The sequence below is a fragment of the Dermacentor albipictus genome, chromosome 9 (genome assembly GCF_038994185.2).
Source record: "Dermacentor albipictus isolate Rhodes 1998 colony chromosome 9, USDA_Dalb.pri_finalv2, whole genome shotgun sequence".
In the NCBI taxonomy this organism is placed as follows: Eukaryota; Metazoa; Arthropoda; class Arachnida; order Ixodida; family Ixodidae; genus Dermacentor; species Dermacentor albipictus.
In genome coordinates, this window is record NC_091829.1 from 56188569 (window position 1) to 56216040 (window position 27472).

Below are 27472 nucleotides of genomic sequence, written 5' to 3' on the forward strand. Positions count from 1 at the left end.
AAGAACGAGACTAGAGTAGAAAACTAATTGACAGTCACTTTAGCATACGCCGATAGCGTCAAGGCGAAAGCCTGCACGCTCGAGAGACATCCATTATATTACTTGACATTCGCATTCAAAGGCGTTGTTGCGTCTTATGACTTGTTTTGCACCCTCCCCCCCCCCCTTCCCAGAAGTCATGGGTTAGCGTGCATTAAACAACGCGCTAATAATTGACTGTGCGTCAATCAACTTCAACCTAATTAACACCAAAGATCATGGGTTCGGCTTCCATCAAAGATCAAGGGTTAGACGGTCACCAAAGGTAGTGGGTTCCATTGCTTTAATGAACTCTAAATTACTTAACTGTCTTTTTAGTATGATTAGCGGCATTGATGTGGTAGCGATGTGGAATAACACGACAGACGCTCGAGCATTGGCACGAGCGCTTCAATTTCCTGCACTCCACATCGCCATCTTGAAAGAGAGCGATCTAAGGCTTTCGCCTTAGAAACGCGAGCGCAGGCTATCAAGAGGCATAGCCCACAAAAACATAAGCGCAGGCGATTACCGGCAGTTTTTGATACACTCGTATTTATGTTATATAGGAACGCAAGATGCGCAAAGGATAAAAAGAACGACGCTTTTTGCGGCAACAACAACAACAAAGAAGGAAGGTGTTAAGCGGTGACAAGAAGTTGGAACACACTTCATAATCACGTGCTCAAACGAGTGATCAGTCTGAGCAGGCCGCCCAACTCTTTGATTGGCACAAAAACTGAACTTGCGCTAGAGCCCGTTACAAACCCCTGTTCAGTGACATCATACGTATGGCAAGGGTAAAATGCTATAAATACAAGGACGCTTCTGAACCGCCCACTCAGTGACCGCAGCGCCACCTTCCTTGAATACTCCCGAGTGTGTCTTTCAGAATAGTTCCAGAACACCGCCTCAGCGGTGCTTGTTTCTGCAATGGGTAGCGCCAGTGCAAGGGACGATGGCCATCAAGGCATCAAGTACCATTTCGTGGAACACGTAACGTCTGTTCCCAGCGTGAACTTCTTGTGCTTCGCGACCGCGGAGTGCTACAACGCGCTGAAGAAGCGCTCCGCCCTGGCTGCGATCGCTCTGGGCGCCGTCGAGAAATGCGCTTCGCACGCTTACGCCCGTGTCGGAAAGCCCGCCGTGGAACAGCTCTCCGGGCCACTTCAGGTCGCCGACGACCTCGCCTGCAAGGTCTTGCAGAAGCTCGAGAACAATTATCCGGTGACTATCAAAATGCCGCACGAGATCATCGGAGACGCCCGCGACTTTGGAACACGCAAGTACACCGATGGACGCGACTACGTGAGGGAAAAGGTTAGCAGTCGTTTTTATTAACGCACCCGGTTCTTCTCAATATGCCCAGCATGAGTTGTGTGCGCTGTCTCGACGGGATTGCAAGGGGACACTATCCTCTAGGATTACTCACTTTTGCCAATTAACCGGCGTTTTCTCGACGCAAACTATTCGTTTAGACGAGCGAGTTTAGATTTGTTTAGTCACTCAATGGTGAGTGACTGAGCACTTAGGAACGTGTAACTTAGTGGAATGTAGAGCACGCTCATTGTAACATCCCGCCACCGCGTCCCTACCAGAATTGTGATTTCTTCTGCAGATGACTCGCCATTTTGATTCTCCCGTCGCGCATGTTCAAACTCTCTTGCGGACAGAATCCTTCCGCCGTCGCCGTGTCTTTTTGAATGAGGGAACGAACTTTTGTTCCCCTCGTTTGCTGTTGTTGACGCTGCTAACGCGTTCCTTACAACGGTCCCTTGGCACGGGAGGACTCGGCTAATTGCTGAGTCAGCCTGCGTCATGCCCCTCGGAATGCTCTCTTCTGTAGATTGCTTTGACAAATGACCAGTCGCAGTACCTGTACGCATGGCCCTCAGTGCTGTTCAAACCGACAAAACTTCTGTCTTTCCGACCATCACCACTTTATCGCAGGTCGACGTCTGCCGGGACCTGTCCGAGCGTGTCCTCAAGGCTGCGTGCCAGCCAGCAGAAACTGCCGCCTCCTTCGTGCGCTGCACTCGCGCCACCGTTTGGCAGGAACTGGCCGTTGCTGAATCGGCGTGCGACGCGGTACGTGCTCAACACAGCGTTGCTCCGGGAACTCGCATGTTCGCGAGGGTTGCAATGTGGGCTTGTTGGTAATGCATCTTCAAAGGGAGTACGGTAGCGCGAATAAAAGACGGGACAAAACAAGACACATAGACACATCCCTATGTGTCTTTTGTCCCGTCTTTTAATCGCGCTACCGTACTCTCTTCGAAAGCGCATGTTCGGGCTGGCCTGTGCTCGACGTAGACCAGACAAGTCACGCCCCAACTCCAACTGAACACTCGGGCACGTGCCCCCCCCCCCCCCAAAAAAAAAACAAGGCGGTTCAATACACTCGCACAGCTGTCCAGCTTGGCGGGTTCTTGGTCAGTGGTGGTGTTCCGCTCCCCGTTTTTCTGTAGCTGCGGTGTGCAGACATGCAACGCCGGCGATATCTATGCATCGTGCTAAAAGCGACACGCCGCAAACTGGGTAGCCCCGCCTCGACAATTCGTACTTCGAAGGTTGAAAACGGCTAGCCCAGCCATAAACATTCTCCCATTCCATCAATAAGACTACAGGCTTTCATAGATAAACGGCAGAGCTAAGGCGTCAGGGTGAGACAACGCTGACATGACGTTCACTGCAGGCAAACAATTCTGCAACCAAACTTCGGCCGCTAAAAGCGGCGGAAGTTTTATGACAGACAGGAAGGCATTACCATCCACACGCGTAGAATGTACAGTCGCCTGCAAAAGTCTGAGGGCCACAGCTGACAGAAAAAAAAAATCAGCCTGGACACGCAGGCCGATAGACCAGTGCTCGAGACATGTGCTTATTCTAGAGATGGAAGGACCGGAGAAAAAAATCCAGAGAGCCTGAGCACTAATCGGCCGCTGACGGTTATAGCACTCGGTTGCTGCAATACTTTCGCCATCTGCCAGTGGTGAACTAGACTGGTCTTTTCAAATGTTCGTAGCGAGCTTAGCAACATGCTTGCAAGTAAATTTGTTGAAAAACTCGTCCACGTGAAATCAAATGTGAATCTGGGAGCAGCCGCAATGGATTATAATGCGAGTGTGTCTAGTGAGTTACCTGGACGCTCAGTGGACCGTTTCTCATAATTAAGATTAGCAATCTTTCCTTGAAGATAACAAGCAGTGAACAATGTGTTGCTTCCATTGTCGTCGCGTTCACTGTGTAAATATCGCACCTACTTAACAGCTGTTTCATTTATGGAATAGTATATACAAGCTATATTTCTGCAATTTCATTCCTCGAAATTTCCAGAAGTATTGTATCTCTAGCCTATTCGAACACTGATTCTAATTGAGGCTGCGCTAAAAGACTCAAAATTTTCGCCGATGCCACGGTTTCTGGACCGTTGATAGGGTCCGCTTACAGAAAAACCTGGAAGAGTTTCGCGGAAAGCTTCGCCGTTGAACCACAATTCGTTATGGCCTGGGGATCGAACTCGGGACCAACGTGTTCTCGGGAAGGTCTGCCGTCTTATCTACCCAAGAGGCTCGATGACAGGGCGGGAGCTACAGATGTGGTTAACATCTTTGTTGACCACATCTGAGGTGTTACCCGCCGTGGTTGCTCAGTGGCTATGGTGTTGGGCTGCTGAGCACGAGGTCGCGGGATCGAATCCGGCCCCGGCGGCCGCATTTCGATGGAGGCGAAATGTGAAAACACCCGTGTGCTTAGATTTAGGTGCACGTTAAAGAATCCCAGGTGGTCAAAATTTCCGGAGTCCTCCCCTACGGCGTGCCTCATAATCAGAAAGTGGTTTTGGCACGTAAAACCCCAAATCTGATTATTATTACATCTGAGGTGACCCCCCCCCCCCCCATGATTTCTAGCAGCTCGCTTACACTTCGCTTGTATAGGGTACAATTCCCAATGTCACGTTGCACGCTTTTAATGGCAGCAAATCCGGCATGACCACATGTTATTTTCTTTTGACAGGGGCCATGTCGGCGTAGTGCGCTTGTCAATTCGGCAGTTAATCGCGCATTTCCCACGCTTTCACGACGTCAATCGCCCGTTCGTAACGCGAAACGCTTCAGCGAGGCAGTTCGTTTTATTCGCCAGCTCTTGCCCTGTCCTATTTTGTCGAAAAGTGTATTTCGCATGAGCGAAATACACTTTATACTGTATTAACAATACACTGTATATACACTTTACGCTGTATTTACAGATACAATACACTGTATTTCGTGGGGCTGCTCTGCTGAGCGGGGGGGCAGATTCCCTCAAGGCGGCCGCATTAAGACTTGGACTGGATCCAAAAACACGTTAGCTTACCGTATTTTGCGGTTGCCGTTAAAGAACGCAAGCTCGTAAAAACAAAAAAAAGATAACGGCGGTCTTCCGCTATGGAATAACCGACAGCACAGTTTCACCACTCCAAACAAAATGCATGGCGCGCAATGCGGAAGCACTCATGCACCATAAAATGGGTGCGTGTTAAAGACCCCCAAATGGTCGAAATTCAAATCGTGGTTCTGTCACGTAAAATCCCCGACTTTTATTCGTAATTCCAAAAGTTAATAGTGAATGAGAAGGGGAATTGAGGGGCTCGATTTTTCTTAGTGACAACCATATGAATGCAGCAAATGAAACTAAGGAAAGTTTCGTAATATTGTAGAGAAAAACTAGGGATTTGAACCCACGACCGTTGCACTACCACTTATGCTACGGCGCTGGCTGCTTGCAAGTTCACATTCGAGTCGATTTTGGGCCACGGTGCAGCACTGCTCTCCGCGGCCAGAGGCAGAGAAGACGTACGTGTTGAACTGAGCCACCGTCGTATCTTTTACCCAACACCTGCAGTGTCACGTCAAACCGGCAGCCACGCAAGCATCTCTAGCCTTCATTAAAGAGGGCAGCTGTCGTTATAGATGCCCGTGAAGCGAAAGTGTTCCACCCTGGGGCAAAATTTACTCTTAAATTTCTCGTTAACGTACTTCACGCGTTTCCACAGTAAACATTTTTCGCGCGCGGTTCCCGTCAGTGCACGAGTATGGCGCTTACAAACCTCAAAAATGTCAGTATCAATGAGCTGATGTTGTTCTAATTGCAGTGCATCAAAAACATAAATGAAGACTGCACGTCGGAGGCCCATCCCCGAAACTATACCCTGCCCCGAATTTTTCGCCTGCTCTGGAAGGCCTCCATCTGCGTATCTCAGTACGCAATAACCGAGCACCGAAGGGCCAATGACCTCATCGGAAAGGTCTTCGCTACAGCCGAGAGTGTGCTGGAAGAGCCCGCCGAGCCTTTTCACAGGCCAACGGTACGTTTTTCGTTCGGTATCAGTTCGAACATAACTTTAAGCCAGGGTCATTCCTGAAAACACCGGGATAGCGAAACCAGCCGGCGCATCACATGTCATGACGACGTCACAAGCAAAGTCGCGAAACACCTCACTTTTGTTCCGTTAACTTTTGCTGCTTTTCAGGTATTGCTGTTCTGTTGCTGCCCTTGTTTTCACACTTGTTTTCACACTTGTTTTCACACTTGTTTTCACACTTGTTTTCACACTTGTTTTCACACTTGTTTTCACACTTGTTTTCACACTTGTTTTGTTTGCTGTGTTTGATTTCCCTTCGTCTGTAAACGTATGTCGGGCTATCGTTGAACCTCCTTCCTGATCGGTCATTTCAAGAAGCAGGGAAATGTTTAATGTAAACGATTCAATACGTACAGTGAATGGCAACCGTGTGGTAGGGCCTGTAGCAGCGTTTTCTGCGATGATTTCTGCAGCGTTATATATTGCAGACTGCGAGTGAGCATGGCACCGCTGCGTTCCGTCACGTGGTCAAGCTCTCTACCCAGCTTTGGCGGGTGTACGTCGACGCTTTCGTGCTCCTCTACCGGACGGTGTGGACCTCACTTTCGGCGCTGTTATGCGGCACAGTATGCTCTACAGTAAGTCTTTTAACTATTTGAAGTGCTTCTTTCATTTATTTATTGAAGGCGCATTTACGACATTGCCTTGAGGGGCGGGGGGGGTCTTTCTTGGACAAAGGCCGATCGAGCCACCCATAGTTTTCTAATAAATTAGAGGGAACTACGGCGCTCCGATAGTTCAACTACCGCAGGAATGAGGGTATAGCGCAGGTTTGTACTTGGATAACTGAAATGAAAGCAGATTTTTTTCTCCGGGACACGATAGCTCCGTACACCTAAACATTTCGTCTTAGCCCGCCTTCTCGGGATGGATAATAAAAACAAGCAAGTTGCTCCATGCCAATGCACAAGGCCAGCAATTAACGGGAGTTCTTTATTGGGATACAAAATTACACGGGCGTTCGAGGCGCTTTAGCTCAGTCGTGCTGTCACGGTACATAGTTCCTCACTGTGTTACCTAGAGGAAAGTCTGGCGCTGCTGCGCTGTGGTATGCACGGGAATGCCGGAATATTTTGACTCCGGATTGACATATTTCTCGGAGAGCCATGACGCATTGAAGACGCGCCTGGCTAGCGCCGTTCCATCTGTCACAATGATTCATTTCCTAGTGATACAGCACGTAAAAAGCTGTTCTTAGCTTTATTATAACACAAGAACATGTTTAATTATCAGACCTTTTACGTTTCATATACTTGTACATGCAAAAACTAGCTATCAGAGGGCCACTAAAGTCGGAGGACAGACAAGGTTCGCGCGCGTTCTGGAGCAGTTTGTCTTCTGTTCTTGCTTTCCTTCGCTTGGTTATGCATTGTAGAGGCGTAAACGTCATTGGAAGATGTAATATGGGCGAATACAAACCCTTTCTGAAGATTTTACGAATAGCGGGTTATTTGTATAGTCAAATCCACGTGTTATAGTCAAATCCACGGGGGGGATATTCTGTAAGTCCACCTAGTGGACTGTCCATTTCGGCCGCTGGTTATTGACTAAAGCCGCTCGCCTCCTCTCTCTTAGAGCTTCATCCAATCAGGAAATGGACAATCCACTAGGTGGGCTCTTACAGAATACTCCTCCCCCCCCCCCCCCCTGTGCATGGACGGTGAAGGCTCCAGATACGCGCGGTGGTTTTTGCAGCGAAAATGATTAAAGCGAAATGGACGCATTCTTCATGCTTCGCTCAGTGGCAATGAAGGGAAAGTTATGGGCTCGCAGCTCCTGCCCGCGCATCACTGCGCCAAGTATTCCGACAGCGTTTGACAGGGATTTTGGTTTCTTGGAAGCAGATACTGAATCGGCGTAGCTTGCACGTGTGACCGTGTCATATTCGCTCCATCGCGGAAGAGAGAACCTTCAAATGAAGTCAAATTTAACTCAATAATGGGTTTTGTCGTATTTGGCTGTTGTACACAAGAGGCTAATGTTTTCTGTTCTCCAGCTTAAACATATAGATGGCACTAGTTAACATCTGCGTTATGCCTTACTTTGCCCAGAACTCGGTATTCTTTCCCACTTTCCTTATGCAGACGTTCTCAATGCTACTATTACTTTACCCCAGGAGCCGATTAACCCCGAGCTGCTTTATGATGGAAGCCCTGCCCGTGGTCCAGAGGAATCGAAAGATGGAGGCCCTGCCCGTGGTCCAGAGGAATCGAAAGATGGAGGCCCTGCCCGTGGTCCAGAGGAATCGAAAGATGGAGGCCCTGCCCGTGGTCCAGAGGAATCGAAAGATGGAGGCCCTGCCCGTGGTCCAGAGGAATCGAAAGATGGAGGCCCTGCCCGTGGTCCAGAGGAATCGAAAGATGGAGGCCCTGCCCGTGGTCCAGAGGAATCGAAAGATGGAGGCCCTGCCCGTGGTCCAGAGGAATCGAAAGATGGAAGCCCTGCCCGTGGTCGAGAGGATCTGAAAGATGGAAGCCCTGCCCGTGGTCGAGAGGATCTGAAAGATGGAAGCCCTGCCCGTGGTCGAGAGGATCTGAAAGATGGAAGCCCTGCCCGTGGTCGAGAGGATCTGAAAGATGGAAGCCCTGCCCGTGGTCGAGAGAATCTGAAAGATGGAAGCCCTGCCCGTGGTCGAGAGGATCTGAAAGATGGAAGCCCTGCCCGTGGTCGAGAGGATCTGAAAGATGGAAGCCCTGCCCGTGGTCGAGAGGATCTGAAAGATGGAAGCCCTGCCCGTGGTCGAGAGGATCTGAAAGATGGAAGCCCTGCCCGTGGTCGAGAGGATCTGAAAGATGGAAGCCCTGCCCGTGGTCGAGAGGATCTGAAAGATGGAAGCCCTGCCCGTGGTCGAGAGGATCTGAAAGATGGAAGCCCTGCCCGTGGTCGAGAGGATCTGAAAGATGGAAGCCCCACCCGTGGTCGAGAGGATTCGAAAGATGGAAGCCCCACCCGTGGTCGAGAGGATTCGAAAGATGGAAGCCCTGCCCGTGGTCGAGAGGATTCGAAAGATGGAAGCCCTGCCCGTGGTCGTGAGGATTTGAAAGACGGAAGCCCGGTCCCCAGCGGTGATCCTGGAGATTTGAAAGACGGAAGCCCGGTCCCTAGCGGTGATCCTGGGGATCTGAATGAGGAAAGCCTTCCACATGGCGGTGTTCCAGACGATTCAAAAGCTGGATGCTCTGTCCATGGCGGTCCTCCAGAGGTTCTGAATGAGGAAAGCCTTCCACATGGCGGTGTTCCAGACGATTCAAAAGCTGGATGCTCTGTCCATGGCGGTCCTCCAGAGGTTCTGAATCACGAAAGCCTTGCACGTGGCAGTAGTTCTGACGATTCCATATATGGAAGCCTTAGCCGTGGCGAAAGTCCAGAGGATCTGAATGACGAAACCCTTGCACGTGGCAGTAGTCCAGACGATTCCTAAGATGGAAGCCCTGTCCTTAGCGGCGGTCCTGATGATTCGAATGGCGAAAACCCTGCCGATAGGGGCGACCAGGACGATTCTAAGCAAGGAAGCTCTGCACGGGACAGTGATGCATACCATTCGTCATAAGTAGTCTTTCCTTATGTACGCTTCTGCAGCAAATAAAGCGCTTTCTTTTAAAACATTCCCGCAGTCCGTGTGCCTAAAAGAACTAGAGGCGTGCATTCTTCGAGCGCTATTCGTTGGAGCTACTGATTTATAGGAATTGTTGCTTATTTAGAATTGTAAATGTCTGCAACAAGCATAAGTGGCCGCTCGATTCCTCACATTAAAGCGGGGTGAATGAAAGCGAAGTGACACATACTAGCAATTTAACACTTTGCAGCCTAACGCGGCGCACTTGCTTGCAATTAAAGAACATACGATATGATTCGAGCGACTTTTTAAGAGTCAGGTACAGTTTCCTCTATCCATAAGTTATTATAGATGTCTAAGAGCGCATTTGTACCTGTCGGTCCGAGCTTTCTTAGCATATTGTACGTAATGCCGTCCGGCCCAGCAGCGGACTTTTGGCGACATGATGCAATTGCACAATGGAGCTCGTTTAATGTGAAAGTGTGATCTAATTGAGGATGTTCGGCCCAGTAGCAAGCAGTAATTTTTCGCTTAGCCAACTCTACTGAAATATCAAATTCTGCACATTGTGATGAAAAGGCAGGTCTGGAAATTAGCTCACAAAATTCATCTGCAACTATTATTTCACACGTGTCCCGGGCTATAGCGAGAGCACGAAATGGGAAGCTTTGAGTTACATACATACAGACGGCTCCAGTACAGCAACCTGTTCAACTTCATCATTCATTATACCGCACCTCAACAAACAAGAATCATTTAGGTTATCTCGTGCGACTTCGTCCACAACGGCTGAACTGTTCGCAATCCTATGTGCGGTAAAATTTATATTGTCAGTAACAGAAGCGCAAAAATGGGTAATTTTCAGCGATTCACAGGCGGCTCTAACATCACTCTGCAGCACAAAGGGGAAACATTCAGCGACAGTATAATATATGAAACACTTAAATACCTCACAAAGGCAAGCGAAGCAAAACATGCAATAGCATTCCAGTGGATACCAGGGCATTGCAACATTCCTGGCAACACAGCAGCCGATGAAGCAGCACGACAAGCGCACCTGAAAGATGATACGGCTCCGCTCCCAATATCAAAGAATGAATTACGCTGCATTATAAGGACAACGTCTTTCAACATGTCTAGAAACACTTGGTTTGACCAGAATTCTAAGAGCTCTAACTTATATCATATTGATCCATTTATTGAATTCAAATTTTCATTGTCCTTAGATAGAACTATGGAAACGCTTATTCATCGATTAAGGCTAGGCACTGCCTACACAAAGCATTTCTCACACAGAATTGGCCGAGCGGAAACCCCCGAATGTGATTGCGGATTTGTAGATGAAGATATATATCACCTCCTTCTAGATTGCCCACATCACGACACACCAAGATGCCGACTTAAATCAGCGCTAAGTAAATTAGACCGCAGACCTTTCAGTTTAAGGAAACTTTTGGGCCCTTGGCCAACAACGGTTTTCCAGAAGAGCGCTTTAAAAGCACTAAAGACTTTCTTTGAAGACAGCGGCATCGCTGGACGTTATTAGTGCTTTCATTGTTCTGTTCATTTCAATGTGACTCTATATATCCATCTGTTTGGGAATTATGTTAACTGCTTTGTTGTGACTGTATGTGCTAATATATTTACACAATGTATATACCACCCGCTGACTAGACAATGTGTTATTAGGCAACAGTATCGTTTGTACTTTTGAGACTTTCGACTACATAAGTGTGGAGACATTTGCCATGTATATTGTATGTACCCGCTGACCCGCTGACTAGAAAACGTGTTATTAGGCGACAGTATTGTTTCTACTTTTGAGACTTTCGACTACATAGGTGTGGGGACATTTGCCATAGTCTTCCTGTGGAAACGTTGCTTTATAAGTCCTGGTGCTTGTGTGAAATGATTATTTGATATGTACCCGTGAGCCCTGAATGATGTATGACGGAACCACCCAAGAGATAAGGAGTAGCCGGCGCCTTAAATTGCGCGCCAACATCTCCTTATATCATATCAATAAAAAAAACATACGATATATCCCAATCCAATAATTAGTACGATGTACAAGTGGTACTACGATGTTGTATGAAGTAGGAAAGTATTCTATAGTCGCGGCGACGACGTAAGAATTATAAGGTCCTCGCACAAAAACGCTGTGCACCTGCACTCCAACTCTACAAGATAGCCGAGCTTGCTGGATTCCGCTCGCAGCTTAATTTTACTCGGCTAATGTAAATTCTTGGCTAATTGGAAAGTAAACGCTGCTTGTTTTAAGCTAAAACGTTCGCTATCGCTGAGAAGTGGTATCAAAATTACACATGAAATTTCCCTGTCACTTCAAGTTTCATTCTCACACCAGTGACACAAACACCGCTCTATAGGAAAAAACAGTTGCTTTAGGCAAACCAAACTGCTTGACGTCAGCATAATAAGCCAACCTAATTAGCTGGCACATCTCTTCGTACGTATCATCAGCCTGGGCAGCACGAATTGCGTAGTGGTTGCTTGTGTGAAGAAACCGTAGACAAACCAACGCCCAAAGAAAGCCTAGTGTTTCCTTTTCAATGTACCGGTTTCGACGCCAGTTGACGCCATCGTCGACTCCATCAACGAAGTCGTAGGGACTGGAGGATTGCACTATCTGCAACACCACGGCGCTAACAAGTTATTGGCAGCTGTCTGTTCCGCGACTCAGGCCGCCAAGATGGAGGCGAAAGACTATCTGATGGTCGCCAACAAGGTCGTACTGCTGGTTTATGTGACGGCGTATCGTCTTGAACCCTGTGCCAGTGACGACGTCCTGATTGCTGCACTTACACCGCACGTTAAGTGTCGAGGCATTGCCGACGTTATTTTCAAGGAAAACACAGACATCGGCTATGGCAGCCGACTGGTCAAGCTCGAGATGGTAAAACTGCCACCGAATTTCGTCATCGTGACTGGATTTCGGGTGATGCTGGCATATAAGGGAATGAAGAGAGTGTGCCCCAAATGAGGCGCAGAAGGTCATTTTGGGGCCTTCCGCACTACATGTCGATGCGCTCGATGTGCCAAGACTGCCACCGAATTTCGTCATGGTGACTCGATTTCGGGTGATGCTGTCATATAAGGGAATGAAGAGAGTGTGCTCCAAGTGAGGCGCAGAAGGTCAATTTGGGGCCTTCCGCACGACATCTCGATGCGTTCGATGTGCCATTTTAGGCCATGCGACTGCAACGTGCAATGCGTCACGGAGACGTTGCAGTGGCGAGCACGCCACTGTTGACTGTGTGCAACGACGTTCGTATTGCTGCTGCAGTGATGTTAGCAACGCACGCCCATCTACCTCTGGATAACAATACATCTGAAGAGGCAGCACAGATGGAAGCTACCGATCAGCCAGGAGAACAGTCATTCAAAAAAGGCAACCAGGAAACACGTTGCAACGTATCTAGCCGAAAACGGCACCATGCCCACTCACATTACTGCAGACAATTCACGATTTTAAAAGGGAAATGGTGGAAATAGTGATATCGGAGAAGACACTTAGTGCACACAAGTGCCGGCTGGAGGGGGACCAGCCTTTGTTATGGCAGGTTCTCTCGAATGATTCCTATGCACCTACCGAACACTAGCGTAGAGCAGTCAGAACAATAACTGATCTGGCACGCGAAAATTATGAGAAAGCAAAAAAAAAACCACAATGAAGCATTCAGGGGGGCGGGGGGAGGCAGGAAACGCAAGGAGCCTACCAGGCGAACCGTTTTGGCCACCTCGTGCTATCCATGGAGTGAGGGTGCAATGTGAAAGCAAGGCAAGGCGTGAATAAAGAACGCGCACATGAGCGCGAGCAATCGCACAACTAACTCTTGTAACCTCTGACGCAGTTAGCTTGCGAAAAGGCACAGCAGAATTTTAGCAGTGCCGTGTTGCCCTATACGGCAAGTAGGGTAATACCGTAATGCCTCATTGCTGCGCATCCGCGCGCTTTATACCATACGCCAAGGCGCTGCGAGAATGTGGCGTCGGCCACGCAATCCACGCCGCACGTACCCACGTCTCACGGGCCACCTTTTGCCTTCTGTGGCGCGACTGACAGCAAGTAGGCAGGAATTCTAGGCCGGGGTATATACTCGAGCTGAACTGAACTAAACTTGCGACCGTATACTTTGTCACGGGTGAGTAATACAGTTAGGCCGAATGAGAAGAAAGGTCAAAGCAAAATAAGATTGACTAGAAAACGAACAGTAAAAAAACACACTGCAAGCTGACAAACAGAAATAACAAACAAGATCCTACTTATCTGCCACTGTAAAATGTCGACAGCGATGCAAGTTAGAAGGAGCCGTCCTCGAGAACGGCTCCTTCTCACTTGTATCGCTGTCCCCATTTTACACTGGCAGATGTAACACAACCTATGTAACACAAAATCGCTTCACGCGTTCTTGGGCAGTGTCACAAGATGTTGCTATCGGCTTTGTGGCTGACGTCTACGTTTACGTTCACTCGGCTCCTCCATAATGAGATGCGCGTAGATAAGCTAATTAAACCTCTCTAATATTGGCCGAAATGAATATTTCGCGCTCGGCACATAGTTGTTGATTGTGCAAGGCTTGAATACAAGCAACTATAATCATCATCATCACCTTACTGTACGCATCGAGCAACACACGGAGTTAAAACGTTTGCGGTCATCGCCGCACGGAACGGCAATACCGCATACAGCCGTATAATGCGCTTACCACGTGCGGTTTACGGTACCAAGGCACAGTGACGCCCTCTGCCCATAACGGTGCGGAGCGCTATCCCGTGATTCTATACCACAACGTGATTTTCCCGTATGTCTAGCACGGTCAAAGCTTCTTGCTCACTTTGTCGTAGGCAATCGCGGAGGAGATCAAAGGCACCCTAAAGCGACGCGCGCGCATACACACACACATGCATGTGTATATATATATATATATGTATATATTTATATATATATATATATATATATATATATATATATATATATATATATATATATATATATATATATATATATATATATATATATATATATATGAGAAACACTTTCTTCTAGTGCACAAAGCAAAACACGCTACGAAGGCCACGTGGCGACGCCATCTTGGTGTAGTAGAATGTCGAGAAGCTGCGTAAACAACAAAATTAACAGTATGACAACACAACAGCCACGTCTTGCGGCGAATTACAATTCGGTAAGAGAAGATACTCCAGTGAAATTTAGTCCCCGTCAAGAAGCAATGCAATCCGAGGGTATCTGATATGGTCCAGTGACATCACCGTGGCCACCTTGTTGAGGTACCTGCAGGGCGAGAAGCTGCGACGCTGACGTCATGAGAAAGCTATCGAGAGTTCAGTTTTCATCGGCAAAGATGGGCTATGACAAGGGATTCAAATACTGAAGCCGGCGCTTTTCGCCAACTTTCATTAAGATAGAGGTGGCCCAAATACGACAAAACACTTTGAAATCCCTGTCGTCACACTGACGTACCAGGGACGGCGGAAGGGCGCGAAATGCAAAAAGAAAAAGGAGCTTCGCTTTCATTTTCTCTTCTCGTAATCAATCTGGTGGCGCGAAATTAGCACCAATAGAGTTTTTATAGAGTACTATTGTCTAAGCTGGTTTGGCGTCAATTTACCTACAGACAATAAGAAACACTTAAAGACATTTGTCAGAATCGCACTATTGCACAATTTATCGATAATGACCGGCGCTCGTCGTATTCTATAACTTGCCATGCCTTCATACTTCGCGTTGCGCGTACGGTAGCAACGTCGGTTATCACTCGGCTTGCAAACATCTAAACAGCCACGTACACCGGAAAAAATGAGTGCTTGCCGCCAAGTGCCACTATGGGAGAGCCACTACGCCTGCCTTCTCTGGAGAGAAAAAATGGCGCGCAAAGATGCAGACAGTGAACAAGATAGAGAGATAAAGTTTCAAGAAAGAAAAAGAAAATGTAAAATGAGGCGAAATGCTGCTTTCGGCAGGTGTCCTTCGCTCTAGTCCTGCATGCGCAGAAGCGCACACACGCAACTTTCTAGAGTTTTCGCTGGAAGGTTACGAAGCGCGCTGCCACACCTTCCACACGACGTGATTTCACCGGATCACACCATAAAGGAACGTCTAGTAATCCTCATCAATTCGTAGAGTTTCAGATAATTAACTAGAGGGAACTGTGGCGCTAGTTGTCTACGCAAGCCGCAAGCGGGGCAGTTTGAGCCAGCATGAGAATGATGGATCGCACACGAATTTGCCTGAACCTCGTCCTTCTGCCTTTAAGGGGCTTCGTAACCTTACAAAGTGACCCCTTTTAAAGCAAATGCTGCGTTATAAGTTATCAAAAAAAAACTATTATCGAAATTGTCGTATGGCAGCATTGAAACACACTACCAAACACACGACCTGACGCAGATTGACTCTCCAGCACAGAAGTCAGATATCGAAACCGTTGCACCACGCGGATGCATGGAGAAGCGGAACCACTGCAATTAGCGGCGACTACGCGCCCTTCGAGAGTTTATTACCTTCTGCAATAAAAAAAAAGCGAGAGTATGACTTGCTTTGAAATTTAGGCCAATTTAGGCGCTGATTAAAGCGTAGCAAACGAAGCTACAAGAACGTCTGAAGCCCCAATCACGACGACCAGACAAATCCATCTACTACCCGTCGTTCCCATGGCGGCTGAACGACTGCAGCGCCAGACTTCCCTCTAGTAAATGTAGGAAACTTTATGGTTCAAACACGATGCGCTTTTGAATTGCTTACGAAGCCGTGGCATACATCACTGCGATATCAGGCGAGCACTTTAACCGCTGCCTTTTCTGCAACGCCGATCCCAGTGTCCCCGATTCGTCGCGGCGGGCGTCCTGCGCATGTGACGTCATACCTGCGACGGGGTTCAACCGCTTTATAACGACGACATTTCGTAACCGCCCACTTTCACTGATCGCTGCACCGCTTTCCCTGGACGCCGAGAGTTCGTCTTTCAATTCTCCCCTGCCACCGCGTAAACGCGTTACCAGCTTTTCTACTATGGCGGCTGCCAGCGCGAGCGAAGATGGCCGCGGAGGCGTCAGGGACCATTTCATAGAGCACGTCATGTCGGTTCCCAGCGTGAACTTCCTGCGCTTCACGACCGCGGAGTGCTACAGCGCGCTGAAGAAGCGTTCCACGCTGGCTGCGATCGCTCTGGACACCGTCGAGAAGTGCGCCTCGCACGCTTACTCCTTCCTCGGAAAGCCCGTCGTGGAACAGCTCTCCGGGCCGCTCCAGGCCGCCGACGACCTCGCCTGCGAGGTCCTGCAGACGTTCGAGAACAGCTATCCGGTGATTCGCAAAATGCCGCACGAGATCGTCGGAGACGCCCGCGACATTGGAAAACGCAAGTACACCGATGGACGCGACTACGTGCAGGAAAAGGTTGGCGCTTGACTCTGGTAACACACGTCGCGAATATTCCGGACTCGTAATGAGCGTACCGTCGCGACGGAAACAAGCGCGAGAAAAGTAACTAGAAATTCATTTTATCTTGACGTGAGCCAGTGCGATCTTGACTGCTACGTAGCTCAGGTCTTTGATCCTGAAGGCAGAGGCCATTCTCTGGGCAACTTCGTACTTACAACCGTGTAACTTAGTGGAATGTGTTCCTATGGGTGGGCAGCGCAACCCGGACGAAGGACGAGAGAAAGTACACAACACGAGCGCGCTCACGTTGTGTACTTCCTCTCGTCCTTCGTCCGGGTTGCGCTGCCCACCCATAGGAACATGTTCAATCACCAACTCGCCCAGCTTGCCGTCTTAATTTAGTGGAATGTGTAATACATCACGCTCCCGGTAACTGTAAGCCATTGCATCCCCGTTGGAATTTTTTTGTTTTTTACGCGGAAACCACCGCATCTTCCTCCTTCCTTTACGGAAGTTACGGAACTGTGCTCTTTAACCAAGCTTTCCAGAGCGGCGTCTTTTGAATGAATGAAAATTCTTCTGGGTATACCCAAAGACTTTCCGTTTTTTCATTCGTTAACATTAGGCAGAATGGGAATGAACCTGTATTCTTTATCCCATTTGCTCAGCACGAAGGCTAACTCCTTGCGTAGAACGTCATTCTACGTCACTCCCATACCGCGGACGTCCGTCTTCTGCAGACTTCTACAGACAGTCTTGAGAAATAACCCGTCACAACACCTGCATGAAAGTGAAACCAACGTTCCTACTCGCAGTATGAACGCTGCCTTTTCTGTGTGCGAACTTTCATTGTGCCCTGCATTCTCTGATTATGCAGAACTGTTGAATGTCGGGTTGAATGCTATTGTAATATATACCACGATAGAAAGAAAAAGCAAATAGGCCCACGCGCTGTCGAAACAGCACTCAAGCGTATACTTCCTCTCCTGCAATCACCCTGTCGCAGATCGACTACCTGCAGGACCTGTCCGGACAGGTCCTCGATGCTGCGTGCAGACCCGTGGACACTGCCACGTCCGTCGTGCGCTGCACTCGCGCCAATTTTTGGCACCACGTGACCGTTGCGGAATCGGCCTGCGACGCGGTACGTATTCCATTTCGGGGCGTCATTTCGGTAACGCGCGAGTTTGGGCTGGTGTGGCGTGCGTTGTGAAAATACGCAGCTCGAGACGAGTCGAAGAGTGCCACGTCCCGAACCCAGACTGAATGCATGGCCAAACGATTGTTGAAGACGCCTCGGCAATTGTGGACGCATGCAGCGCAGCGATAATTTGTGCACCCTAAAGCGTGGTAGTTTCCGCCTTGCATGGCTAACAGCTTTACCGTTGCGGCTGTGAAATTTCATTTTTACTGTAAATAACAGTACAGCTCCACACTTGCGATCAGAAAAGTTGTATAGTTTAAAAGAGTATATTAACCCTGACCACGTGGTGCGCACTGAAATTTTTGAAACGAGTTGACAGCGATAGCAACGAAAGCTTGCTTCACGCTCATTCCTGCTGTCTGTCGGAGCTATTATGTTTATTTCTCCCGAAAAGTCACCCCCCTCCTCCCTTCACCAAAAAGAAAACGCTTCACTTGTCCAATTAATAATTGGATCTGACCCGTTAAGAAGTTGTCGAAGGGACGTACGAGCTTGCTCATGGGCGCGAAATTTTGACGGTGTGGCCGCGCTGGTGATCCGCGATTGATTAGGGCTACAGCTCAGGCGTTCCATCACGAGGACTGTAGGCTTTTGTAGGCAAGGCGCAGAGCCGCGTTGCTGTCCCGTTCTCTGCAGGTAAACAATTTGCGCACGCTACTGCAATAACTGTTCCAGGGAGCGCAAGGCTAACACATCCGGTCCGGTTCCCAAAAGTTATTTGGCACCTTCCCATCTTTTGCCGCTTTCCCCGCCTTTATCCGTCGCGGTATTTCACACACGCAACAAATGAACACGTCAGTGTTTCGCTTAGCACGCCCTTGGCACGCTCGTTTTCCATTTCGACTCGGGTTTCGACTGCTGAACTTCTGCAGAGCACAGAGTTACCCATAGTTATCTAACTCGAAACTGCTCGCCGTTGCAAAGGCGATGCGCGCAACCCTCTTGCAGGCAGTTTTCGAGCAGTTCCAAATGAAAGCATCGAAACAGCCTTGCAGGACTTTTAACGTGCGCATTCGTGTGCATCTTAGCCACACCATATAGGTGACGACATCGCGTTTTCCAGGAGCTCGCATACAATGGCAGTCGTAGCCTAGTTCCTCCTTTCCTGTTGCCATTCTTTTTGTTTTTTCTTTTCTTTTCGGTACTCAGTGCTCACTAGAGAAGTGGTATGCGGCTCTTTCGTATGCACCCGGAAAAATGACAGCGGTGGGTGCGGTAATTCGAGCGTCTTGATTGCAGTACATCAAAACCATGGATGAAGACGGCGCGCAGGAGAACGATCCCCGAAACTCCGCGCTGCCCCGCCTCCTGCACACGAGCTGGGAGGCCTCGGTCCGCGTCTCTCGCTACGCGGCAGCGGTGCACCAGCGGGCCAAAGACTTCGCCGAAAGGACCTTCGCGGCAGCCGCGAGCTTCCTCGCAGAGCCCGCCGAGCCCCTTCGGCAGCCCACAGTATGCTTTTCCCATTAGGATCCCATCCAAACTTCACATTCAGCCATTCAACCGGTGCTTTCAGACACAAAACGCCACAAAGCCCCCCCCCCCCCCACCCCCCCACCCATGAACCCGCCCGCCGGTTTCATTGTATACCATAATGCATCACCTCAGTGTCCCCAGTGCCCACCAATAGAGCAAAATACACGCGAGCAGGCGAGAGCCCTGTGTATGGCGTTTGGTTCTCTGAGCACTGTACGCATTGCCGTTGGTTCCGTACTTAGCATTCAATCAACCGTTTCACTGAACATTTGCTTCACACAATTGCGAGCTAGCGCGATGGATATGCGCAGGTATTTGATTGTACGCAGTCGCCGTCCGCATATTTAGCCAGTGCTTTCATTCAACGAAAGCTCCCGATATAAAGCAAGCAGAAAACGCACGCGCGAAAACGTAAAAATCGAAGCAACTGCTCGATACCGTGCTCTCTCCGCTAAGCGCCAGTGTTTTTTCGTGAGTTCATGAATCTTCCATGCGCCAGCAGCGGTGGCTCCGCGACTATGGCGTTCAGATGCCTGAGCACAAGGTCGCTGGTTCGATTTCCAGCCGCGGAGGCAACGAATTTCAATGGGGGTCCTAAATGCAAGAACGCTCGTTTACTTGTATTCTTGGTGCACGTTAAAGAACCCCCAGGTTGTTGGCATTAAATTGGAGCCCGCGGCCACTTGTAATGCCCTGCAAAGCTCCTATGTTACCTTGCCATTACACTTCCCACGAATATTCGAACCTTTTCATTACAAAAGCGGTTAAATTTCGTCTTGTTCAGAAAATGGGAGTTCTGTAAAAGCATCGCAGTCATTGATCTCTGAAGTTAATTTTTTTTTTTTCTGAAGGTTAACCTTAATAATTTCTGGGATTGTACATGCCAAAACCGCGATCTGATTATTAGGAACGCCGTAGTGAGGTTCACCGAAATAACGTAGACCACCTGGGGTACATTGCCGCACGCACAACTTACGCCACATGGGCGTTTTTGCAGCACGACCTCATCTAAATGCGGTCGCCGGGATCAAGCTCGAGACCTGAATCTCGCTAGCACAGCTCCATAACCATTGCACTACAGCAGCGGATGATGTGAACTTGCGTTCATACTTATGTGGCTATGCTTAGCTGCCGGAATCGCCCGTTACAGAAGTTGCTAGTAACCACTGTTCACCAGAGGCCGTGCTCGGACGCGTCAACAGGACCAGCGTCTTGTACCTCTAGATACGCGGGGTACTCCACCTAATGCCCCGCAAAAGCTTTAGCATTTCAATGAATGAATAGCATTTATTGATAGGAAAGACAGAGAGGTCGACCTGAGCTAGTGCGCTATAGTCTGCTACTCTGCACTGGGGAAGAGGGAAGGGGAGTGAAAGTATTGGGATGGATGATGATGATGATAAGAGAAGTGGTGAGTGCTTATGTACATGAGACAGTTGCCTGGCTAGAGCCGCTCGTCGAGCTTGGTGTCCTGCAGGAACTTCAACAATACTTCTGTTGCACGCATTGAAATTGCAGTGTCAGGCCATGGGCCGAGGATAGCTTCCTCCGAGCGTTTCAAGATTTTACAAAAAGGCATAAGGTCTCGTGATGCGGGGTCCAGGAGTGTTTTCGTTAACGCTTTCTACCGCATGCCATTGCAGACTGCAAGCGAGCATGCCAGCGCTGTCTTGCGACACGTGGTCAAGGTCTCGGTCCAGCTTGGGCAGGTGTACGTCGACGAATTCGCGCTCGTGTACCGTACGGCGTGGAGCTGGCTCTCCGCACGGTTCACCCGCCAGGTATGCTCAACAGTACCATTGTAATGAAATTGGACGAACGAGCCAGAAGAAAGCTAGTCTCTTTCATAATGTTGCCGCCGGTAGGAGAGAGACCGAGAGAAATGGTGCGCAGAAAGCCAAGGAGGTTGACCAGAGATGGTTCCGGTTGGCTACCCTGCGCGGAGGGAAGTGGTAGCGGGATAAAGACAGCCTTTACAGCCTTTCCAGTGATCACAACAAACTTGTTCGCTGTGAATGGACACGACCTGCCGTGCATAAACAATCCACCGTACTGGCTTCGCGGCTATGGGAGTGCACTGCCAAACACGAGGACGCGGGATCAAAGTTCAGCCGAGGAGGTTGCATTCCGATGGGAACGAAATGCAAAGAATTAGCAGTCGCTTAAGTAACCTTACGTGATTTGTATGCGAAAGCATTATGACTTCTCCGATTTGTTACTTCCATGATACGTGCCCTTCACAACTCTACCTTAATCCACCTTGCTCTAATTTATACCAACCTTAATCCACCTAGATTCATTTGACTTCACCGTGATTCACTTTACTCCATCTGAAGTCGCCTTACTCTAACTTGTTCTACCTTTACTCGTGAATTACTACTGACGTCATACAAGACGCTGATGACGCTTCTGATGATGATGATATTTGTTAGCAATCGTTGCGGACAACGCCGGATTTTCTGTCTCGGGGAACATATAATGCTTTCCCATTAAAAAAAGAAAGGTGTACCGTGCATTGGGTGCACTGTAAAAAAAAAATAGTTTGGTTAAAACTATTAAGGCTCGAGTCCGTCCCTTCAGCGTGCCTCAAATCATATTGGGGTTTCGACATGCAAAACCTCAGAATTTATTAAACGACATGTAATACTTTCTGCCACCTAGGCTATTTTTGATGTTCACGCTACTTTTTCCCCTCTCAGGTTCTTACTTCCGAGCGGACTTCTTCCAAAGTATCAACGTTGGAATACAGAAACCCCGCACATGACAGCGACGCATACGATTCTCAAGAAGGAAGCTCTTCAAGTGACAGTGATTGCGACTCTGATGGTTCGTCCTAGAAACTCCATTCTTGTGTTCAGTTTTGCAACCAATAAAGCTTATTTGAATGCGTGTGTCTTTCTTGGTGAGTTGCATCAACTTTCGCGTATCGGTTGACTGTTTTTAGCCTCTTTGTTGGGTCGATACCGAAAGTAGGGAAGCCTAAGAATGTGGTCCCTTCATTTGGGTGTGTCTGTCATTACCGATATTTGCGAGCTAAGCTCAGACGTAGCTAACTTAGAACACATGCGCTTGCGGCGCCCCGTGTTACGCGATGGTGACGGCGTCACGCCGTCCAAATGGGAGGCTGCTCTAAGCAGTCCCGATCTTGAAGCACAGCTATGGGCTGTCCACCACTAAAACTTCTTTATGGGCTGTCCACCTTTAAAACTTCATGTCAAGTTGGTGCATACTTGACATAAAAACTGTTACAGCGCAAACACATGCAACCACAAAGTATGAAGGACAGGACACAAGCGTTTGTGTCCTGTCCTTCATACTTTGTGGTTGCATGTGTTTGCGCTGTAGCAGTTTTTATGTCAAGGGCTGTCCACCGTGCCCGCGACGCAGCAGAGGCTCGGCCTTTCTGTACCGACGTGGGAACGGCCCGATACATGCTGGCGTGCGTTCCGATGGACAGGAATAACGTTTTACGGCACCATTACACCATATTCGCAGTTTCATATTCACATGAGCCGAAAGTAAGCACCAAGTGCTCAGTCTGGATTTCCTTGCCGTCATGGCTCATCTTAATTCTTCTAACATCGATAAGATTCTGCTCACTGAAGCTCTCCAAGAGTTCAGCCTCACTCAGTTCCAACAAATCGTCAACTGATAGAACGCCGCGGCTGGTGTTCATAGTAAGATGCGGGGTTACTGTCACTCGAACGTCCCCAAGTTATATTAGACGGGGAAATTTTTCATACTGTTTCTGATCGTGGAGCTCCCAGAGGAGATCACCACTTGCTATCCTTGATACCTTGTAGCTTGTCCAAGAGCCCCAGTTAGGAAGTTGGAAACAAGAAAGGGGGAGATTGTCTATACTTGTTTTTTCCGGTTTTTCCGAGTGAATGAATGACGTGGAATCGTGTGAAGTTTCGTTCTCAACGTCCAACCAACTAGAACACATATTCGGTGCGCCATCTTTTATTTTTTTTTGCGATCAGGGAGGGTGGCAAGGAACTAGCCATAAGGATATGTGGAGATTTCGGCAACAACGCCTGCCGCCCAGCATGAATCCCAACAAGGGGACGCCGCAGGAGTTCTGAGAAACATTTCCTGCGGACGTCAACTGTACGTTATTGCTATAACGAACTATGTGCGACCAAGGTTGGCTGCTCCCCACAAGGTGAACCTTTGCTGCCCACGAAGTCGGAAGTACAAGGAAATTAAAAACAGGACACGAAAGATTGAACGTGAGAGAAAGACGAAGGCTGGAGGACGAGAGAGAACAAGAAAAGGCAACTACCAATTTCCCCCAGCTGGGTCAGCGCGGGGGTGACGTCTGCGTGAAGCAGAGGCCAAAGATGTGTGTTGCCTCAGCGAGGGAGCCTTAAAGGTCCCAACAGCCGGCATCGGCTCAATCCCCAGGATCCCAATTTCTCAGGACATGGCTAAGCTGCGCACGGCTAGGCGCGGGAGGGTCCAACCCCCGTGTGCTCGGGTACGTGGTGTCGCAACACACCAAATGCCTGCTGATGCAGACGCCCCTGCGGGGGCTGAGCTGCTTAAAGATAACGAGATAGACTCAAGCAACTATAAAAGACCTTAACATGTTGAACCTGGCATCGGATAATAGAATACAAAACATGTCAAAATGCGCAGCAGCACGGAATTTCCGGAAAACACGAAAGAAAAAATTGTAGGCTTAGCAAGGTTAAGCCCAGTGGATGCGAAGCATTCACTGGGCTTAACCTTAGCGTATCCTTAGCGTTTGGAGGCATCTTGACCGCATACACGCCCGGCGCAAAGACGCTGGCGCGGTTGCGGGCACAGACTGACGCCAGGGGGGGGACACTCCCCGGTTCCGGTGGCACAGGAAATTGGCGCCATCTCTGTAATGGGCGACGCGAAAATCCGTTTCCCTTGCATCGCCTCATAGATCGTCGCGCGCACGCGCGCCGATCCAGGTGGCCAAGCCCTTCCCCCCGCTCAACTCCTCTCCCTACGCCCTCTCTCGTAACACCCTATCAACTCCCTCACCTTCGACTGTCTACGCGCACGCGCCGCCGTGCCATCCCCGCCGGCCCGGCTGCTGCTTAGTCCGCTACGTAACGCTTTATTTTTGTTATCTACTGTCATCGAGATGCGTGCGCTGCTGTGCGTTGACCGACGTGGCTAGTTTCGTCAGTTCTGTGGTCCTCGGTAGCTGTGTGCTTGTGCTCCGCGATGTTTCACCCGTTTCACGACTCGTACCGCTCGTGCATCGTGCCGTGGTGCACAAATACCTCAAAAACATGTTCTGCAAGGTTGTTCCGGGTGCCTAAAGACAACAGGTGAGCGCTCAGACCCAAGGACATCAGAAGGCGCATGTACACGAACACAGCCCTGTCCATTTGTGTACTCCGTGAGGCTCCGGACGTCGTTGCGCCTTGATTGTGCTACACTTGCCTCTTCCCGGTAGAGAAAGCTGACAAATAGATGTTCCTCCTCATTGTCACCTGGTCTGTGACTTGTGTTTTTCTGTGCCAAGTCTCATTCTGCAACTTCAGTAACTTGCCCAGCTTTCCATACCGCCCTCAGTGCTTTTTCTGTGTATCGCGTTCTACAAACCAACTAACAGCTGAAAAATTACTGTTAGTGTTTGTGTACTATCTCAGTAACGCCCGATGGGAAAACCGCGCGAACAACCTTCATGTGTAGGCATGATACGCTTTTTTTCCTCTGGAAAGCGTGAGCATTGCAAGTGTCCTGCATGCAGATTTTTGCAGTTCGTGTTTATTATACAAGGGAGAGGCCAGTAGGTACGACTTAGTGCATTAAGTGACGTCATTTTATTGCTAAGCATTGCATTCGGGTAGAAAGAAAAGTCGTGTTGGCTTGTTTTACCTGGTCTTTGATTGAGGAATAAGCCTTTCTGCGAATGTTTTCTATGTGCTGCTGCAAAAGCCGACTATCTTTTGTTCGCCTTGCCACCGTTACTCAAGTTGTGGCCAAGTGCAAAATGTGATAATGTGTTTCAGTTTTTAGTACAATGTTATTTTTTTCTGCCATGTTTTTTCAATTTGTTCAGCAGTAATGAACATGTCAAGCATTTCATATACTTTCGTGCAGATGTATAAGTAAGCTTTCTTTCGGTATGGCTCTCAATCAAACCATGTTAGCATTTTATTCTATCTTTCAGGTATTTTGCGTGTCATTGTTCTTGCCATTACTAGTGAGTTTTCCCTTTTTATAGTTGTCATGACTATGTCATACACGTCGTCCAATTTTGTGCAATATCTTAGTGCACATATCAGGAGCTCGTCTACATTTAGGTCTTGAGGACGTTATATAAAAATCTTGTTTTTATATGTGTGTACATGAAATGGCCTTCGCGTTTTCTAGCGCTTTCTTTTGTTATTTCACCATCTGTGAACTTTTGTCTTTAGTACTCTTGTATATGTCATGCACCTCTCACTTTTGCTCGTTTTTTGAGCGTGTATCACACCACGTTGTAAGAAAAATCGCTTTTCGGAAACGAAGTCAATAAAGCGAGACTAAACATCTGTTGTGCTGGAAGTGGAATTTTTTTTATGTTCCGGCACATGCTGGTATAATATATGTATGGGCAAGACTGCGTGCGTGCCAACGCATAGCCCACGGCGCACCACGCGCCAGCTCGCACGCAATGCCAATGCCTGGCGTAGCGCGCGCATTGCTTGCGAGCTGGCGCGAGGCACGCGGTAACAAGCGCGCAATAAAAAAGAAGAAAAAACGCGCCGCTTACGGGTAAAAACAAAAAAAAGTGAGCGGCGCGCGCGGCATGGGGGAAAGGGGGAAAGGGAGTGGAGCGGGTCGGCATAATAAAAACAAAAAGGAAAAAACACGTTTGGGAGAGGAGGTGCCGCGCCGCTGCTGTTGCTGTTGCCATGACAACGTAAACAATCATGTGCGCCGCCATTTTGCTTAATGCTTCGCCCATTGGTTAGGGCCGTAACTGAAGGGGACCTTGGCGCTAGCGTCGAAAGAGCGTCTGCTCGAAAACGACCAATGGGATGTATACGAAGTGTCCGCCCCCTGCTGACGCGACGGCGGGTGCGCGCCGCTTCATCCCTGGCGTGACGTCACATATCACGTGAAGCAGCGATGGTGGCGCCGCCGCCGCGTCGCGCGCGACGGCGCGAACCGAAGCGTGGAGGCCTCCGCCGGGCGACGTCCGACGGCGCGATACGAGGCCCCATCTGCAGCCGGTGTGACGTCATCACGTGACGTCACATCATGTGATCTCACTTCAGGGTCAATGGTGGCCACCGCAGGGAGGCGACCGACGGCGCGATATGAGGCCCCATCTGCAGCCGGTGTGACGTCATCACGTGACGTCATGTCACGTGACCTACTTGAAGGTCACTTGAAGGTCAGTGGTGGCCACCGCCGGGAGGCGACCGACGGCGCGATATGAGGCCCCATCTGCAGCCTGTGTGACGCCATCACGTGACGTCATGTTAAGTGACCCCACTTCAGGGTCAATGGTGGCCACCGCCGGGCGTCGCGCGAAGGCCCGAAACCTACGTTAATATGCTTGGCATAAAAACATAATTTTCCACCGGCTTGGTAATCCATCCTGTAATTTAGCTGAGAATTGCGGATTTCGTAAGGGGAAGTAAACGCGCACAACAGCGCGGACGACGGGTGACGTTAAAGGTACAGGACAAATTCGCTTTTCACGTGTCCTGCCATATGCGCAATTGTCCGCCATGTTGAACGTAGATACACAGACCCAACTTAGAACTCGCATAGCAGTAAGTATCAAATGCAGATTTTGCAATTCAAGGGCGAACGCATTAGTTAATTGGGACATAATTTCGCTTTCTTGGTTGCATAACATTTGTGTACCGTGCACTGGCTGCATGTTGAAGAGCCCCAGGTGGTCAAAACTGATTTGACGATTTAGTAAAATTGCAAACGGCGCAAGTACGGTCACAATGCTATTCCTTGCATGCGTTTTAGCCATCTTGCACTGACCAACCTTTCCTCGGCTGTAAAACATTTTTCGGGAACACAATTTATTTTTCCTAAAACTTGATGCAGCATTATGTAAATTCGCAGAAAAATCTCCAGCTCGCAATCGTTATCGAAAATTCGGGACTGTTGGCGGGTGCGCATACGCAAAATCGTGGAAATTTATTTACACGCTGAAAATGATACGAGACGAGATTCAATAGCAAGAATTATTAAACAGGTCGCGGCTTAAAGGTTAATTTATGCACAACGACCCCGCAACGCAATTGAACTTCGAAAACAAAGAAGTTGTAATGTACTTCCAGAGAAAAAAATTTGACCACTTCGTACCACCCCATTCGCTTGAAAAATCAAAAAAGCTATCACATTCCTCAAGAACTGCACTTCAACTCGGAAAGCTGGTGGCTAACGTGCTTTGAG

The 27472-nt window shown here is 48.9% G+C and overlaps 2 protein-coding genes across 4 annotated transcripts; both read left to right on the plus strand.

Annotated features, from left to right (window-relative positions):
- Positions 1-840: 840 nt before the first annotated feature.
- LOC135896542 (dentin sialophosphoprotein-like) lies at positions 841-9027 on the plus strand. Of its 3 annotated transcripts, XM_070525822.1 has the most exons (6): positions 841-1338; positions 1969-2106; positions 5153-5365; positions 5836-6000; positions 7539-8624; positions 8709-9027. In XM_070525822.1, the coding sequence occupies exons 1-6, from the start codon at positions 952-954 to the stop codon at positions 8841-8843; spliced, it is 2124 nt and encodes a 707-aa protein (XP_070381923.1). In that variant the 5' UTR covers positions 841-951; the 3' UTR covers positions 8844-9027. The 3 variants fall into 3 exon arrangements, with proteins under 3 accessions (XP_070381923.1, XP_065281041.2, XP_065281042.2); XM_065424969.2 differs by having other exon boundaries at positions 7539-9027; XM_065424970.2 differs by having other exon boundaries at positions 5851-6000; positions 7539-9027.
- Positions 9028-15881: 6854 nt separating this feature from the next.
- Positions 15882-21966, plus strand: LOC135896540 (uncharacterized). Its single transcript, XM_065424968.2, has 5 exons — positions 15882-16410; positions 17402-17539; positions 18839-19051; positions 20719-20856; positions 21775-21966. The coding sequence occupies exons 1-5, from the start codon at positions 16024-16026 to the stop codon at positions 21910-21912; spliced, it is 1014 nt and encodes a 337-aa protein (XP_065281040.2). The 5' UTR covers positions 15882-16023; the 3' UTR covers positions 21913-21966.
- Positions 21967-27472: the final 5506 nt, after the last annotated feature.